Source organism: Varanus komodoensis, unplaced genomic scaffold (genome assembly GCF_004798865.1).
Source record: "Varanus komodoensis strain SLA01 unplaced genomic scaffold, ASM479886v1 scaffold36, whole genome shotgun sequence".
Lineage (NCBI taxonomy): Eukaryota > Metazoa > Chordata > Lepidosauria > Squamata > Varanidae > Varanus > Varanus komodoensis.
In genome coordinates this window covers 10,339,510-10,355,776 of record NW_025335873.1, presented here as the reverse complement: position 1 = coordinate 10,355,776, position 16,267 = coordinate 10,339,510, and the positions used below count along the sequence as shown (strand labels likewise).

At 48.6% G+C, this 16,267-nt stretch overlaps 2 protein-coding genes across 7 annotated transcripts; one reads left to right on the top strand and one right to left on the bottom strand.

Moving 5' to 3' along the window:
* Positions 1-55: 55 nt before the first annotated feature.
* POLE3 (DNA polymerase epsilon 3, accessory subunit) lies at positions 56-3,897 on the bottom strand. Of its 2 annotated transcripts, none has more exons than XM_044440150.1 (5): positions 3,805-3,897; positions 2,377-2,451; positions 2,111-2,196; positions 1,899-2,017; positions 56-838 (listed from the first exon to the last, which is right to left on the bottom strand). In XM_044440150.1, exons 2-5 carry the CDS (start codon positions 2,440-2,442, stop codon positions 657-659), a joined length of 453 nt encoding a protein of 150 aa, XP_044296085.1. In that variant the 5' UTR covers positions 2,443-2,451; positions 3,805-3,897; the 3' UTR covers positions 56-656. The 2 variants fall into 2 exon arrangements, with proteins under 2 accessions (XP_044296085.1, XP_044296086.1); XM_044440151.1 differs by lacking the exon at positions 3,805-3,897 and adding an exon at positions 2,894-3,734.
* Positions 3,898-4,033: 136 nt separating this feature from the next.
* Positions 4,034-13,296, top strand: CUNH9orf43 (chromosome unknown C9orf43 homolog). Of its 5 annotated transcripts, none has more exons than XM_044439865.1 (12): positions 4,034-4,165; positions 5,598-5,775; positions 7,178-7,358; positions 7,814-7,913; positions 8,175-8,302; positions 8,490-8,568; positions 8,951-9,042; positions 9,316-9,529; positions 10,742-10,799; positions 10,906-11,024; positions 12,153-12,264; positions 12,925-13,296. In XM_044439865.1, exons 2-12 carry the CDS (start codon positions 5,613-5,615, stop codon positions 13,188-13,190), a joined length of 1,512 nt encoding a protein of 503 aa, XP_044295800.1. In that variant the 5' UTR covers positions 4,034-4,165; positions 5,598-5,612; the 3' UTR covers positions 13,191-13,296. The 5 variants fall into 5 exon arrangements, with proteins under 5 accessions (XP_044295800.1, XP_044295798.1, XP_044295801.1 ...); XM_044439863.1 differs by having other exon boundaries at positions 5,568-5,775; XM_044439864.1 differs by lacking the exon at positions 4,034-4,165 and adding an exon at positions 4,263-4,302 and having other exon boundaries at positions 5,568-5,775.
* Positions 13,297-16,267: the final 2,971 nt, after the last annotated feature.

The window sequence follows — 16,267 nt, the reverse complement described above, 5'->3', positions numbered from 1 at the left end:
TGCATGCACATGGTCAGAACAAAGATCCCGAGTGTATAAATGGGTTAAGACCTAAGGCAGTTAAGCATGAGCTTTATTTCTCATAAACTGAGAGCTTTGGAAGAACAAAAACATAGCACACTTTGGACAGCAGATGGAAAACGTTCATGGTTGAATCAGAAATGAAGAAAACCTCCAGAGCCTGAGAAAAGATGAGCTCTCAGTGAATCCAAAAAGCCTCATATGAAAAGCTGGAATGCAGAGCAAACACAGGCCTGCAGGCCAGAGAGAGAGTCGCCATTCTCCCATGTTAAGTCCTATCCAGTAATGACTACAATCCTTTACTCCCCGAATTTAAAGCAGACCTGCTAGAGTCAATTTCGGGGCAGTTAGCTAAGCCAGCTCATTTCATTCATGTCCATTTCATCTAGCTTCGTGGGGCCCCTAGGTGCTCCGCATTTACTTCCCCGAACACCGAGGGCCCAACAAGTATTGTTCAGCTGCCCCGGACATTCTGCTGGGATGGGAAGAGACTTTTCTTCAGCATCACAGGAAATGTGCTCCAGTTGGGGTGGGGGGAACTAGCTTTCCCCTTATCAGTCATGGCACCCACAGAGCACTTTGCTTTGAACAAGGGGCAGCTGCATTTGTTCCACATGCCCAGGCCTGGCAGCAGCTCAGCTATCCACCTCCTCTTCCTCCTCCTCTTCCTCCTCATTTGGTTCCTCCTCCTCCATCCTTTCCTCCTCCTCCTCCTCCTCCCGGTTCTTGTCAGGATCTTCAGAATCTTCCTTCTGATCTTTGTCTTTTTTCTTTAGCTCCGAAGCTCCCCGCTTTCCTTTCTGCTCACGCCTGTACGCTAGAGAAACATGCATACATTAAAGTTAGACTATTATAAACTTTGTTGTAACTCCTTTATCCAAACTGGGCTCAGCATCCTTGGGGCCATCACTGAATCCTGCCTGTAGCCCAAGAGAGAATACAATCTAACAAGCATAACTGAAACATGGTGCGATAAAGCCCATGATTGAAATTCAACAAGTGAAGGATATAACTTGTTCAAGAACGAAAGGAACAGAAAGCAAGGCAGAATCACACTGTATCTTGACGATACCGATCTCTGCACAGAAATACAGGAGGATGAGCTTAGTAACCCCATTGAGAGCACCTGGATTAATATAAATGGAATGCACATACAAGTGTTAGAATTTTGTGTTGGTTTTGCCTGCAAGCTGCCTCTGCTCCAAGGTAAGCATTGCACTGTCAAACAATCTATGTATTTCACATACATTGGTCTCACCAGAGGAAATGGAAAATTGCCAAAGATAGAAAACAATCCTCCGACTCTACCCTTAGAGCTTTAATTAATTTGTTTCTATACTTATTACAGACGTTTTATTGTACCCCCACCCAAAAAGGCAGCAAATGTTTCAGTTGCATGTAGCTAGAGATGTAAAAATTCCAGAAATGCTGAAGCCCCGTGGGCAGGCAGGGAGTGGAATGAAATCTTTAAGGTTCTACAATCCACCTTGTTCCTTTGTTGCAAAACATAAGAGTAAGCCCACATTCTGAGAGGTGGGGAGGATGAAGATTGATTTATTCTGGTTCTTGAATCATATTTTCTGCTTATGTCCAAGTTACACTTTACAAAAAGATAAAAAGAGACAACCGGTGAAATTCTGAAGTCTGTATTGTTCTTAGCCCACAGGGAATTGTCATGTACTTTTAGCTCCGGAAAGGAAGGGGCAGCACCAAGAGGACACAGCCTAACACCCAGAGGCAGTGCCAGAGGGGGCTCACTGATCCTCTACTACCTGGAGCTGGCCTGGTACTGAAATATAAAAGAGCCAGGACTAAACAGGCTAGAGCTATAGCATGGGCCCTTTGCCAAGGCAACACACAGGCCACTAGCACATTACCTTCTAATGATTCCTTTAAAGGGCCTGTGAACCGCTGGAATTCCATTTCCTCCATGGCTGAGAGAACATCACCAGCATTCAGTGTTTTCCTCTTTCCCTTCATTGCAAAGTTATTGGCACTAATTCAAAAGATAAGGCAAGTGAAAATTATTTCCTATCAATACTGAAAATGCTCCACTGCTGTTCTGGTTCTCGTCAGCAGCAACACTTACCATGATGTTGCATACAGTACAAACACACTGGCAGCTCGAGATATTGCACTCCGGGCTTCTTTGGAAATGTTCACTCCATCAGGCAGCTGGTGGAAGATATCTGAGTTAGCTTGGTAAGGTACAGAGAACTTGGTCCTTAGCCTGTCTCCCAAAGAGATCGACTGTTAACAGTCTGCTGACCCAGCCTACAATCACTGCACTAGTGTCCCAGGTTTCACTGACGGGAAAGACTCCCAAGCACCCCTTCACTGTTTTCCCTTACTCACTGCTTCCTTGATGATGCGGGTTATGACAGCATTGGGTAGATTCAGGTCTTCTGGACGTTCAGCCATTGCACATACCTGGAGCAATAAACAACCATTCTGAGAAGCCGTCTTCAAGACATGAAGGACACAGAGGGATCAACTGCCACCCTCTGCTTTTGGGGGACTTTCTGCACACCCTGGTAGCTATCCTTTCAAGCCTATGGTTAAAATGGAAGCCACCCAGCGTGAGTGCTGCACCACATTCTTTTGGTTGGTTGCAGTAAATGGACTGAGCATTACTCTTCACGTCCCCCCCACCCCAAACCTTTGCCATACTCCAAAGTCTTCTCCTTCCTAAGGCTGTCAAAGGGAAACATTTGCATTGACTCTTCATATTTTAAACTATTGTGTCATTTTACATTTGTTTTAAATACGTTTGTTCATTAGTGTTCCATCAAGTTGAGCATGGGACCTAGCTAGCCACTCTTCCGCTCTTTGCATTTTCCATTCAAACCGCACGCAAGTTATAGGCACTTACCTAACTGCCCCAACCCCCCACACCAAATTTCAAACAGCTTGGACAAAAGGCAAAAGCTGAAAGCAGCTTCTCTGAGGTACACAAACACATCAGGATCGCTACCTAAACAAAACAGAGCTTTCTGTTACCGGTGTCACTTTCCTCCCCATTCTGTGTGCAGACACCCCCGCCTTCTCCTTCAGTGCAAAACCATGAGCCCAGCACTAAATGCCACTTGCTGGCAAATGGTAGCAATGGGGTCTTGTGCCAGTATACTGAGAACAGGTCCTATTTATGCCACTCTCTGCTCCTTGTGCTGTTTGGGTATAATTCCATTTCTATCCCACCTGATAGCCAAAGTTCTCTGGTTGGCTAGCAACAATTCATGCCATTCTTTGAAAAACAAAAAGAAAAAAGTAATTTCAATACTAAGTTTAAAACAAGGGTTAAGCCTATCTCCCCTGAAGCAGCCCCTGCCTTGATCGGGACTCTTGTGGAGTGGGGCAGCACTCAGGCTTCAAAGCGAACAAGCCAGGACACAGAATAATAGCCTTATGTTAAAAGAAACCAGGTATAGGATAGACACCAGGAAGAGGCCACAAGCCAGGTGCAGAAACACACGGAGCAGCCGGTCCTAGGACGAGACCAGGCCACAGGCACCAAGGGACGGGCGGTTTGGGGGTGGTGGGGAAGGAAGAAGGCGCACGACTAGCAGGACGCAGGCCCGGGCCGGCGAGGAGGAGAAACGGGAGGGAGAAGCGGGGCTGCTCGCCCTCTGCGGCCTCTGGAAGGAGGACCTCCTCCCCCTGCTTTGCGGAAAAGAAAGAGCGCCCCTCTGCGCGTGCACAGAGGGCGCCGTGGGCGAGCCAGTGCGCCCGAGCCTTCGCGCGCGCGCCAGCGACGCGGGGAAAGCACCACCATCTTCTCCCTACCACCAAAACGCGCTCCCAGACGAGAAAGTCCTGAGCCGCCTCCCAGACATGCGCCCCCGCGAGAGGAAGGAAGAGCGCCAGAGGCCCCGCCGCGCGCCGCGCAAAGCGCCCCACCCCTTCCGGCCGCGACCCGGCATTCCCCGCGCGGGCCCTTCACCCTGGCAACGCGGAGCGGTGGCGGGCCACTTCCGGCGGCGCTGCCGCTCTGGGCGAGCGCCGTCACAGACCCGCGATGAGAGGGAGGCGGAGCCTCGGGCCCGGCCCGGCCCCGCACGTGGCGCTGCGGCAGATGGGCCCCGGAAGCCGAGGGCGCCGCTAGCGCAAGGCTCTCGCGCGGGCTCGGTGCTGCCCGCGAACGGCGGTGCGTCACAGCGCGGCGGCTCTCCTTCCCGGGCGGTGCATGCGGGGTGACGCGGCGGCTGCTGGAGGAGGGAAGGGGGCGTCTCTCCCCCCGGCCCCGCCGCTCCCTCTCGCAGACACCCCCCCCGGTGTTAAAATGTGAGGAGGACGACGAGGGGGCTGCTGGAGGTGACTGGGAGGGAGCGCCCCTGAAGGGGCGGGGAGCGTGTCCGGCCTCCCCCTGGTCTCGCCCCTTCCGTTTGAAAACGCTGGCGCGGGCGGGGGAGCCGCTGTCGTTGCTAGCAAGCTCCCCCCGTGTCTCTTGTGCTGAAAATCAGCGCTGTTATGTTTATTGCGTTTTCACCCCTTTGTGTACTTGGCCTTTTTTCTATATCAAAAATGCCATTTCTTCCCGTCCTGGAGTGGCCAGATAAGGCTGGAAAATCAGAGAATCGGGGGTCCAACCCCCTGCTCAGTGCAGGGCACTCAGTTACAACATCCTGCTCAGATGACTGCGCAGCCACTTGAGCAAGGGAGCCCACAGCTTCCCCAGGAAATAGGTTCCACTGTCCTACTGCTCTGACAGTGAGGAAATTCGTTCTGGTGCCTCTCCTAAATCTGGCTTTTTTTAATTAATATGTGTCCTGTACTCTGGAATGGATGAGAAGAGATCCTGGCCTCCTTGTGACAACCTCTGAAGTACTTGCAGAGTGCTGTCACATCTCCCCTCAGTCTTCTTGAAGCCAAACATGCCTAATTCTCTCGATCTTTCCTCATGGGGCTTTGCCTTCAGTCCCTGGATCATCCTTGCTGCTCTCCTCTGTACCCTTTGTAGCTTTCTGCGTCTCTCTTAAATTTAGGTGCCCAGACTTAGGTGAGGTCTCACTAATGCTGAGTATAGGGGAACTAGTACTTCACATGCTTTGAGAGTAATACTTTTGTTAATGCAACTCAAAATAGCATTTGCCCTTTTCGTAGCCACATCACATTGGTGGCTCATATTTAGCTTGTGGGAGGGGGAACAGTGGGAGCTGTAGGACTTGTTTCTCTCTAAACATGCATAGGATTGCACCCCAAGACACACCAGCAATAAAATACATTGAACTGCAGACTGTTGAGAAGGTAGCAATTCAGCACAGACATTTTGTTGGTGGGGGAGATATGTTAAAGCTCTATTCAGGATAGCACCTCCATACCAAAATTGAAAAAAAATCTTGTGTGTGCTTGTGTATTTCTGTCATGCCATGGAATTTTTCAGATGGAAGACTATTTCACCGTATGAGCTTCGGCTTGCAACCTGAAGGGTTAGGCATTTAACTAGCATATCCTCGTGGCTTTTTAAATTGATACCCACACCAGCAGTAGTATCCAGAAAGAATAAGGTACTAGTACAGTTCTACACCAGTGTCTTGTTCCTTGTGTAGGTGGTAATGTATGAACCTCTCTTGACCCAGAAAGTTGCTGCTAGTATGGCGACTGTTGATGCCAGTCAGTGGGATGAGACAGTTTGCAATATGATTGCTTGCCAACACCCACCGTGCTGGGAGGCAATGCGGAGGATCGAGAGTGGGCATCCCAGGATCCTGTTAGGAGCCCTTGACTCATCTGGGAGAGAACTCCCAGAATCTGAAAGTAAGTAGGCATTCTGTTGAAAAACAACCATGAGCTTGCATGTTGCACTTATCTTCCAGGCATGACTGGTTGCTGAGCCCTTAGGTCCAAACCCTACAGCAATCACAAATGTGTCCAGTGGGAGTAGGGCAATAGGCCATGCAAATGCAGGAGTAATATGGCAAGGAGCACTCCGCAGTGCCATGCTTGTTGCTGATATATCTGCCATGTGGATGCTTTTCAGTTTTCAAATATTAGTCAGCTGAAGAGCTGAGAGGCCCTATAATTATACTTGCTGAGGCTTCTATGATGTGTAATTGTTGCACCTAGGTGGCCAGAGAGTGAAACTTTATCCCCATCTTCCTCCTAGGAGCACGGAGCAGCATTTCTGGCTTCTGCCACTTACCCTCGCAGTAACCCTGTGATGCAGGCTTGACTGGGAGTGACTGGCCAGGCTCCCACAGTGGGCTTCATGGCTGAGTAGGGATTTGAGCTTGGGTCTCTTTAGTCCTAATAGTCATGTTTTTTGTTACTGGCTTTTGTGTTCGGGCAGAAGCCGCAACCACAAACCAACCTGTTATTTGTCTCCTACAGGGGGCTCAAGGTTTTTTGGAATCCCAAGGAAAGCAATATGCCAGGTTTAGGTTTGCTCACATGGAGATTTATTGAGCAAATTGAAGAACTTACAAAGCTTACCATGTTTGCAGTCAGTAGATCAACCAGCAAGGCTCCTATCAGCTGGACAATCAGCAATGCCTGGTGGTTTGATCAAAGGGAGTGGGGCTGAATCCAGCTGAGATACCTTTTTACTACTAATGCAAGGGGATTGGTTACATCAGCATTGCATCTATAATGTCAGTCCTAAGGATGTACAGGCTAAAGTTCATGACTTTCTCATCATAGGCTAGTTCTAGCACATTCTCGCTCTAGCAAGCATAGCTGTAGCTAAGCAGCCTGTTGATAAGCCAGGTTTACAAGGAGGTCTGGAGGTTTCTTACAGGCCCCATAAGTGTAAACTACTTGGGTGCTAAAATGCAGGCCATGTTGTTGGCACTAAGCCTAAAACCTGCTCGTTATTTCTCTGCCAGGAAGCCTAACCAGGCAGACAAAATGGAAGACACTGCAGGCTGGTACTCCTGTGTTTCAAAAAGTGTTGGTAATTGGCATGATCGCCATTGTGGCTTTCCTCTGCCATTTCACAGAGAGAGATTGTTCTCCAACCACTTCTTTGTTTAATTTGCATGCATTGATATCTTTGAATGGAAAGAAGTAAAAGTAACAAGGGTCGTTTTATGATAGGGTCAAGGAACAGTGCCCAGTGCTGCGGTAGGGGTACTTCGAACAGGTGTGAGCAATGGTGTTTGTTCTTTCTGTGGCCAGAGGACTGTTCTTTGTGTTTTACTGTAGTTTCTCCACATTTCAGATGGCCTGCCAACACTGAAGGTTTTCAACCTTCCCCTCAATTATTCTGAGAGAGGGAGGATCAGATCTGCTGCAAGTTTTGGTTCCATCTCCAAGACCATCTCCAGCATCAAAGATGTGAAAAGTTATTTTTCAAATTCCACCCTGAATGATACTGTGCTACATCCCTTCTTTGTAATGAGGTAAGGCAATTTAGATCTCATACAAAAGTACTTCTGGAAGTGCAGCCTTTTGGTGTTTATTATTTAATAACTCCTGTGCTGTTGCATTATGCTTTTCCCAATAAATTAGATGCAGTTTGCAGAGCCCTGAAAATGCATTTTGGAGTTTGAGGCAGAAAATTCAACTGGCAGCCCCACACTCACATGCACACCTAGCAGCAGGAGTTATAATCTGCTACGAAGGCTGCACAGATCCACCTCAGACTAGCTGGAGTTGTACAAAAGCGGGGGACATTTAAGTCAGGCTTGTGTTGTTGAACCCCTTGAGGGGTTTCCCACCATGGTAATTAATGTGTGTTGCTTCTGCTCTAGAAAATATAAGCTCTACATTGGCAAGTAGTTGCTAAACTGTAGCTGCTTGGCTTACTGATGGCCTCTACCAATGTGGGCTTTCTGTGTGTGTGCACATGTTCCAGTTCCGAGAGGAATCCCTTTCCAGGATTGAACTCCAGGATGGAATCTCAGACCCCCCACTTCAGCCCAATCAGTTTCAACTGCTTGAGGCAAACTGAGAAAGTGAGTGTGTTTAGTGGATTGTGTGGGAGTGGGGCAGGATGTGGTATCTGCATGTCTAGCTCACGATTATCTCAGGATTGTTAATGGTGCCTCTTTCAGCCTTCAACAGATGATTCTGCCATATTTCTAACATGTCTTCAGGAACCAAATATTTAACTTGGTGTACCAGGAAAATCTGTGCAAGTTCTTTGTACCTTGACATGCTCTTTGGCTAAAGATTTATTTTATTGCGCTTCTCATTTTCCTTCATGTGCATGATAGATTCAAGTAACAGATCTTGGTGAGTTTGCGGTACACAAACTGGGTTGCCAGCCAGCCTATGGAAACGTGATTGTCAGGTGGGTCCCTGACAAGCGGCACAGACTTCCGCGGCCTGAGAAGCCAGGAGAGTAAGCAACACTTAACACTCCTTAACAGCTTCTCCTCATTGTGGGGTCTACTCAAAAAAAGACTTATTTCCCCTTTGGCTAATGAGGGCGAGGTCGCACTCGCTCCCTTGTGCAGTCACCAGAGGGCAGAATGTGAGGGCCCTTCCTCCTGGCGATGCCGCATGCTTATTTCCCTTGTGTTGTTTAGGGTGCCACCTGCACACAGAACGTGTGTGAAAGACCTTGCTTTGGAAAGCCTCCTCTCTTTTAAGGAGAAGAAAGAAGTGGTGAGTTGTGATTTTTTCCCCCGATCAGATTTTGCTACCACCTGCTAGTAAAGGAGCAGCCACCAGCCAAGAGCAGTGCTGCTTTTTTTGTCTTATTAGTTCTAATCCTGTATTTTAACACCAACCTGAAACAAAAAAACAAATGTATGAACATCTTCCTATTATGTTGAAAAGTGTTGCTTGCTGAGTTTCTTCAGGCTGCTAGTGAAAGCAGAGGGTCACAGCTCCTTGTAAAGCAGGGGAAAATATCTGGGCCAATGGTCATCTCTGCATCGCAGTGAATAGATCTGCTTTTGGGAAGTGGGGGATCAGGTTGGGGCAGGGAGGATGAGCGGGGCGTTAGATGAGGCTGAGTTTTCACTGCGTTGATCTCATTCCATAGAAGAGAAAGAAGTCAAATAAAGTTCCTACGGGAGGCCAGCCCTACCTCTTTCATCTGAGGAGGAGCCAAAAGGTTTCTGCCAGCACATCAAGGTCAGTCCTAAGTAATTTTCCTAAGTCAAAGAATCAGACTTGCTTCCTGACCCACTCTGTCTTTTGTGACCCCATTCCCCCATCAATAAAAGCAAAAACAAGGATCGGAGGCTTTGGCCTAGGATGTGCCTTCCCTCTTCTCCAGGGCTCTGGGCCATTCTACTTAACTCTCCTGAAAATGAAGATATACAATTGCATTCTTGGTGGTGGGGGGAGTTCTGTCTTCAGGCACTGGCCATTTTTTGCATGGAACAATGTCTTTACTCTGAATAGTCTGGTAGGCAAAGAAAGGAATCCAGAGACAAGCCCTGTCCAGAAGGGGCAGTTCGCCCCATGCCGTCTGCACCTGGTTCCAGTCGTGTCACCACAAAATGGAAGCACCATTAACCTAGAGAACGGAAGAGGAATGTTGTCAGAAAACAAGGAGAAACTGGCACCCCCATTTACTGTGCAGAAGGCACCCAATTTATACCAAATCAGGACAAAGGTAACAAGAACCTGGGAGGAGCGTGTGCCTGGCATTTTTGCGGGGTCGGAGCAATTAAGGGTTTGACTTTTCTTGAAAGGGTTAGGGTTAGGATTCAGTATTGCAGTGGCTTTTAAAAAATCACAGATATAATGAATGTGGCAGGAGGCAAGCACTACTGGCTTACCTTTTGGTTTCCTGCACATTCTTTTCTCAAGCCTGGTAGAGCTTATGAACCTTTCCCTCTTGGACTGCTTCTGTGGGACTTTGCTAGATTCTCTGACTGGATGCCGGAGTCTTGCGCTAGGCCCACTTTCAGAGGAAGCTGTGTGAGCAGCACATCACTTCCCCTGTGTGCTAGATCACCCAGAGTGGAAGCCCAGCCCTCCCCCTTCCTAGTGTGAGAACCAGCTGTCTGCAGCATGGAAGCTCTCTGTCTTGCAGTGCTTCCAGGCTGACGCTGCTCTGAGGAGGACAGGGCTTGTGCCATGTGCATTCTTGACTTGCAACGCTCTCATGGAAGAGGGGGAGCCGCTATAAACTCAGTGATGTTTTAAAAATTTCTTGATGTTCCAGAGTTCTATAGAATGAGAAAATCCATGAGCAGAATCTGCATGCACTCCAGAGATTACCTTAATATGTGGTATCTTGCGATGCCCTATTCCCATTACTCCAGCCTGGAGGGTGACTGTGGCTGGTATTTCTGGTCGTATGGCTTGTTTCTTTGAGCAGCCCACATATTCTTATGATGCGTGCATGACCTATTAAGAAGTCAATCGCACTTATTTAATTATTGGAATAGACATTTATAGAGCAGTAGTAGCCATGTTTGCTCAGAAGTCCCTCACTACATGAAGTGAGGTTTTGGCAAGTGTGCCCAGGATTGGAAGAGTCTCCTGAAATCTGTGTCAGAGCAAGAAAATCCGTCTGTGTTGAGATGACCGTGTGGATAGGGCTAACTTTCATGCCCTACCTTTTCCCATAAGAGTTCAAGCCATCATCCAAATTAGAGGGTTTGATTTGCAAGCCATAAAAAGCCAGTTCACAGTCTGCTCAGTCCCCCATGTGAGTGGACTTGAAGCATTACAGTGCGATGTCTTGGAAGTATGTTACATTTCTCGTGGTTGTCTTGATTTGCTGTAATTGCTTTGCAGGAAACACATTCATTGAAACAACCAGCTCTAAACTGCATTTCCTCCTCCTGCTGTCCCCTACACCCGCTTTTTTCTTTAGATTCCCACGAAAGAAAGAGCTTCAAGAAGTCCCAGCAAAGTGACGTTTGCCTTACAAGGTATGGGCATTGTAATTCTCAGTATAAATACTGCCTGCTGTAGCTGGAGAAGGATCTGGAAGATGTTCTGGAAAAGGCTGACCTGCCTGTTTCAACTTGGCTCTAGGCTCGGGGTTCTTCCAACATGCCACTCCAGACCTGGCCCTGCGGCTGGATGCCGCTGGTGAGCAGTGCCGTAAATTAAGAGAAGTGCTGCCAGAAAAGTCCCAGCAGCTCCAGGAAGTTGTAAGTGCGATGGAAGCAGGACGGGGCCTTTGGCTGGGTGACCGAGAACCATAGACTCTTACTGAAATATTTATTTGCTTAACTGCTGGCAGAGCTCATGGAAGGCCGCTTTCAGGAGTAAAAGAGTGCAATACCAGTATTCCAAACTGGAAAATGCAGAGCGATGGCAAGCCTTCCTCAAGAACAGCTAACTGATCAGCGGTTTTAGCCCAGCAGCACGGCCCCTCCCCTCCCCAAGCAGGGCATCTCCTTTCCTGACCTTCTGAGTTGACTCTTCAGCCTTGAGAGTCACCTCGGAAGGTCTTCTACCCATCTCCAGTTAGCTTCTCAGAGAGAAGCTGCTCGTTTCCTTCCCTGTCAAAGACAGAGCTGTCAGCTGGGTACTAGCAGCCGTTCCTCTGAAAACACTGGCAGAGGTAACTTGCATTGATTCTGTTACTGCACAGGCTGAACCACTTTTGCTCCAAGCCTTTATTTATGTTTCCATTTGGTTTCTTTCCCGCTTTTTCTGTTTTGAAAGAACTCAAGGTGGCTTACATCACTCTCCTAATTCTGGCTTTAGACTATACGGTCCAGTGCAGTGCTGGAGCTGGGCAACAATGCCTATTCTGAGGGGTGGCACCAGCAGCAGCAGGCGGCCCCCTTTCTATACTTTTCAAAGAACATGAAATACAATCATATAAAATGAATATCAGTATTATACCAGTGTAGCTGCCGTCATTGCTTGGTGCTGGTGCTGAGAATTCTGTGGGAATTTGATTCCTGGGCACCCCTGCTTTGAGGACTTCCAGTCCCTGATTTCTCAGGGAGGAAAATTATCCTTTTTATGTTTGTCATGTCCCCATTTCTTTAGTCTAAATGTTCCTTCGGGCTCTGTGACTTAAGGATGCTCCCAAATATGCTTTTGGGAAAGTGTGTCCGAGTACATCACAGTGATCCCTTGAGGATCACAAAACCTTGGATAATAAAACCAAACCATATGCCTAGAAATATATCTATGTTTCAAGTAGGAATGAAAGGTGATTTAGCATACATTTTCAGGGCCTGGTTAAAATGTTTTTGTCCCGTTGTGGCAATTAGTCCACTGACTGCACCAAGGTAGCCATCTTTGCCACTTATTCTCTCTAGTCTGCGACCGCTGACCCTCGGCCCTTGTTGCCCATCATGCCTGGTGCCAGGAGGAGGTCTTCTGTGAGGTTTGTGGAGTGCAGGAGCAACGCAGCCACTGAGCAAATGGCAGGTGAGTGTGATGGGGAGCTTCCAGGTGAAGGAGTGCAATCTCTTGATTTTATATAGTATAAATCTTCCTGCTACTGTGTTTCAAGCAGCTTTGAGAGTCATAGTAGGGAAGAGCGAGGCCCTGAGTGCCTTTTCCCAGGGAGGCATGGAGATTCTCCCATGGAGTGGGAACTTTATCCATCGCTCCCTTGCAGCTGCCAGATCTTTTTCTAGTTCTGCTGTGAAGCACTTCCCTCCTGCTGTGTTCATAAGTTAAGAGAGCCATTCCCAAACGTGCGTTCTGCAGCGGTGTTGGGGCACTGCCCTGCCCTGGCCATTCCCCGTCACTGTAGTCATTAGTCAGCAGCAGTTCAAGAAGGCACCCATTTGGGGAAGGAAGTCCTAGAACAACCTCAAATAGGATTTGCCACAAAAAGAATTACCTTGTTTAATTAGCTGCAAGTGGCTTCCTCAGTGGGAAATTTACCTGCAGACATGGGAGCCTGGAAAATGCCCCCCCCCGCACCCCTTCACTGCCATCTATCTTTCCTGTTCCCATGTTGGTGAATCTCAGAGCTTAGCCATGAAATGCTCATATACTGACTCGCTGGTCTTTCCTTTTCGAGTGTGTGTTCCATGCTGATTGCGCCTCTGTTCTTACATCTTGGTTTGCTTTGTTTAGGGTACGAGAACGTTGTTCCCCGGATGCAGCAATCAGAATCCAGGTACAACCAGTACTGCAAGCAACTTGCAAGCCAACGGGAGGCCACCCTGGCTCAGACTAGGGCTCTGTCTGCAGCCGGCAGGGAGCTCTGGCCTGAGGAAGCGACCCAAAGCCACCCTGAGGAGACCTTCCTGCCACCACTGGGGTTTCTGAACCCTCCTCCCCCTCCCCCCTCCCCCCTCATCCCTGAGAACAGTGATAATCCGTCCTTAGAACTGACTTGAAGCTGGCAGGGATATGTGTCTGTAGGCAGCTGCCCACTCTGGGGATGGCCACGTCTTTTTGTATGGGAGAGGCTGAGCTTACAGTGATTAAAATTCCACTTTTTCAGTTTGCTGCTTTTCTCCAAAGGACACTTCTGTCAGCACCATTTCTTTTGCCAGTGCAAAGGTAAGGAGACTGGGCCTGCTGCTTCATCGGGTGCCTGGGTGAGTGGTAAGTGGGCACATACCTGCTCTGAATCACACTGGAGAGTAGAGCAAGCTCACGGTCTGAGAGTGGAAGGCAACTGTCATGCCAACAAGCAACTTTTTCTGGACCACAATTTGCTTTTGGGGAAAAAGGTGCACTCCTTTAGTCTTTTCCTGCTACTTACTGTAGTTGTGCTAAGAAATCCACAAATGTTGCTAGCCCATAGGAAATGTTGGTAGTTCTGACTGCACCCTTATACTTGTTTTACTCATTTGTGGCATGTTGATGGCCGAAAGAAATGACCTGAGCTTGAGATATTTCCTGCAGACAACCAGAGTAGTGGCTGTTTGCAAGCCTTGCTCAGTCCACGTTTGCCTGGCTGGGACATTCCTTGTGTAAGACCAAGTAAGGAACATGGTGTAAAGGAAGCCGTGTTGCTGGGTTTCTTCCTCAAGGAGTAGCTTTACAGGGAGATTTTATTTTGGAGGCAAGGAGACTGGAGACCTCTGAATTTTTGAGAATTATTTATTTGTAAAAGTATAGGGAGTGCAGAAGCCAAGCAGAGCATTTCCGTTCTCAAAATAATACATGCCCCCTGGAGAGAGGCGCTTTGAGATTTCAGCTTTCTACCATCCCAAATGTTTAGGTGCTGCCAGCAAGTGTGGCCACCTCACTGCTCACTCAAAACTTGAGACCGTGTGTGATCATAATCCCAAGACGGTGCTCGAGGGAAGAAAACATTTCAGTCTTGTCTTCTGCATACTATCAAGGTCTCTCCCCAAAATATGTTCTTGTTCGCAAAGTAAAGCCACTGGGCTTGCTAGAAAAGGTGAATTGCTCACTGCTTCCTAGGAATTCTCTAACCAAAAAAATAAACCCCACTGGGCATATTCCTCCCATAAAGTTGCTTTTATTCTATCCCCACCCCGCTCCTCTGGTCTCCTGGAATCAAGATAGGATTGTTTCTTGCCGGTGATACTCAGGTTGGTTCTTCAGTCTTGATTGTTTGACTTCTGGTTCTTGACTTCATTCAGTAGAATAGGTAGATTTTGATAAGTAACATTTGACAATAAGCCTAGCCCACACCAACCGCACACATCTGTTCTTGTGATTGTTCCTGTGCTGAAGGAGAAGAACCTCTGAATAATTTTTACAATCAGCCTGGACAAAACACACCTTTTTATGGCTACAAATTACATGCTTGCTTGGAGATCCTGGCGAAAGGCGTGTGCTGTGTGTAGGTGAACAAGGGAAATGATTCAGGCAGGTGATGGGGGCAGCATCTTCAGTTCCCTACCCTTGTGGAGGGGAAAGCCGCCATCAGCCTCAATCTCAACAGGTGATGACCTGACCATGAGACAGGAACCCAGCTGAGCTCCCCTGCATTCAGGACACCGTTCTGCTCTCTAGCAGGGAAGACCAGGTGTAGAGTATGCCCTGCTGCATGCACTGGGCCAGGGACTGATCGGGACAGTCCCATGGTGGCCAGGAAGCCCCGAGCCACTGGGTAGGTTGCCTTCAGAATGAATGTCAAAATACCCTAGAAGCAGCAGCCTGGGGACATCTGAGACCACCCCCATCAGCTCAGGTGGGGTTGCAGGGTGGGTGGCACCCCAGCACTATCCCCAGTCTGTTCAGCTGGTCCAGCACAAGTGCAATCACTTTAAACCAGTTGTTGGATGAACAGGGGGCCTGCCCAGGGAGAGAGAGAAGTCTGATACATCTCAGCAGGGCCCCCTGCCCCGACCCTCAGGTCTACCCTAGCGCTGAACCAAGCAAGCCCTCCTGAGAGAGATTAACTCCTCCCCGTTCACCCACCCAGCTCTTGGTTATACATGCCCGATTGGCCACCTCATCCGGAATTCAATCATGGATGAGGGAAGTTTTATTCTGCACCAGTGTTGCATTTAGAAGCACCATCTGGAGACGGGGCAAGCTGGCGTGGTAGCCATCGAAGCCACAGGTGGAAGGAAGATGGCACATGGCACAGCGGTTGGCTGTTTGGGCCACGTTCCCCTTACCTGGCAAACTTATCCATTATTCGTATTGCATGTTTTGAAGTTAATTTATTGTACTGTTTTGCATTTTACACACATTTGATATATTGATTTGTGAATTTGTATGCAGTGATGCTGCATTCTGCTATGCCATCTGAAATAAACCTGTTTTAGCTTTGCGCCGCAGCAGGTACAGGGCCGACCACAGTGTGCCTGTGGTAGTGTGTGTAAGACCTTCCTGCCGCCAGAGGGCAGGAGAGCCTCCAGAGCGTTCTCCCCAGCCCGGCTGTGCCAGGCTGTGATCAAGAGTCAGTTTGGCTGCTGCCAGGAGTGGCTGGAGGGCACGTTCTCATGCACTGAAGTAGGTTCTCCGGGGGGGGGGGGTTACTCCTCCCCTTCACACAGTGCAAATTGTTCCGTTTTATGTTTATTAGTGTTAGTATCTTGCCTTTTCTCCATGAAGTTGAAAGCTGTGTGTATGTATCTTTGTTGTTAGTTATCTTCACACCTGCACTGTGAGGAAAGCTTTCGTGCACATGCAGCCTGCACCTCGTTCCATGCTGCCCTTTGCCATTTTTAGCAGCCCTCTGTAACGCCAAGGAATTGTGCTGCTCCGGAGCTCAAATGCTCACTCGGCCTCGGATCCAATTAGCTGACCCAGCAGACCAGTCTTTCTCATCCTAACCTACCTCACAGGGCTGTTGTAAGGATTAATCAGGAAAGGGAGACAGTACAAATCCGGCCAACATGAGCAGGACAGCTGTGGACAGCTGCTGTGGCCACTGCCTCCGAGGGGCAACGCTCAGACCTACCTGAGGGGCACAGCAGTGGCGGTCCCCAGGAAAGCCGAGGAGCCAGCGTGCTCGGTGGGTGTCCCCGACGGAGGCCAAGAG

Coding starts and splice junctions, on each gene's coding strand:
- POLE3 (XM_044440150.1), bottom strand. CDS start 2,442: ATGGCTGAACGTCCAGAAGACCTGAATCTACCCAATGCTGTCATAACC. Junction 2,197..2,376: donor CCCGCATCATCAAGGAAGCA/GTGAGTAAGGGA, acceptor ATCTTCCACCAG/CTGCCTGATGGAGTGAACAT. Junction 2,018..2,110: donor GTACTGTATGCAACATCATG/GTAAGTGTTGCT, acceptor CTTTTGAATTAG/TGCCAATAACTTTGCAATGA.
- CUNH9orf43 (XM_044439863.1), top strand. CDS start 5,574: ATGTATGAACCTCTCTTGACCCAGAAAGTTGCTGCTAGTATGGCGACT. Junction 7,359..7,813: donor CATCCCTTCTTTGTAATGAG/GTAAGGCAATTT, acceptor CACATGTTCCAG/TTCCGAGAGGAATCCCTTTC. Junction 8,569..8,950: donor TTAAGGAGAAGAAAGAAGTG/GTGAGTTGTGAT, acceptor CTCATTCCATAG/AAGAGAAAGAAGTCAAATAA.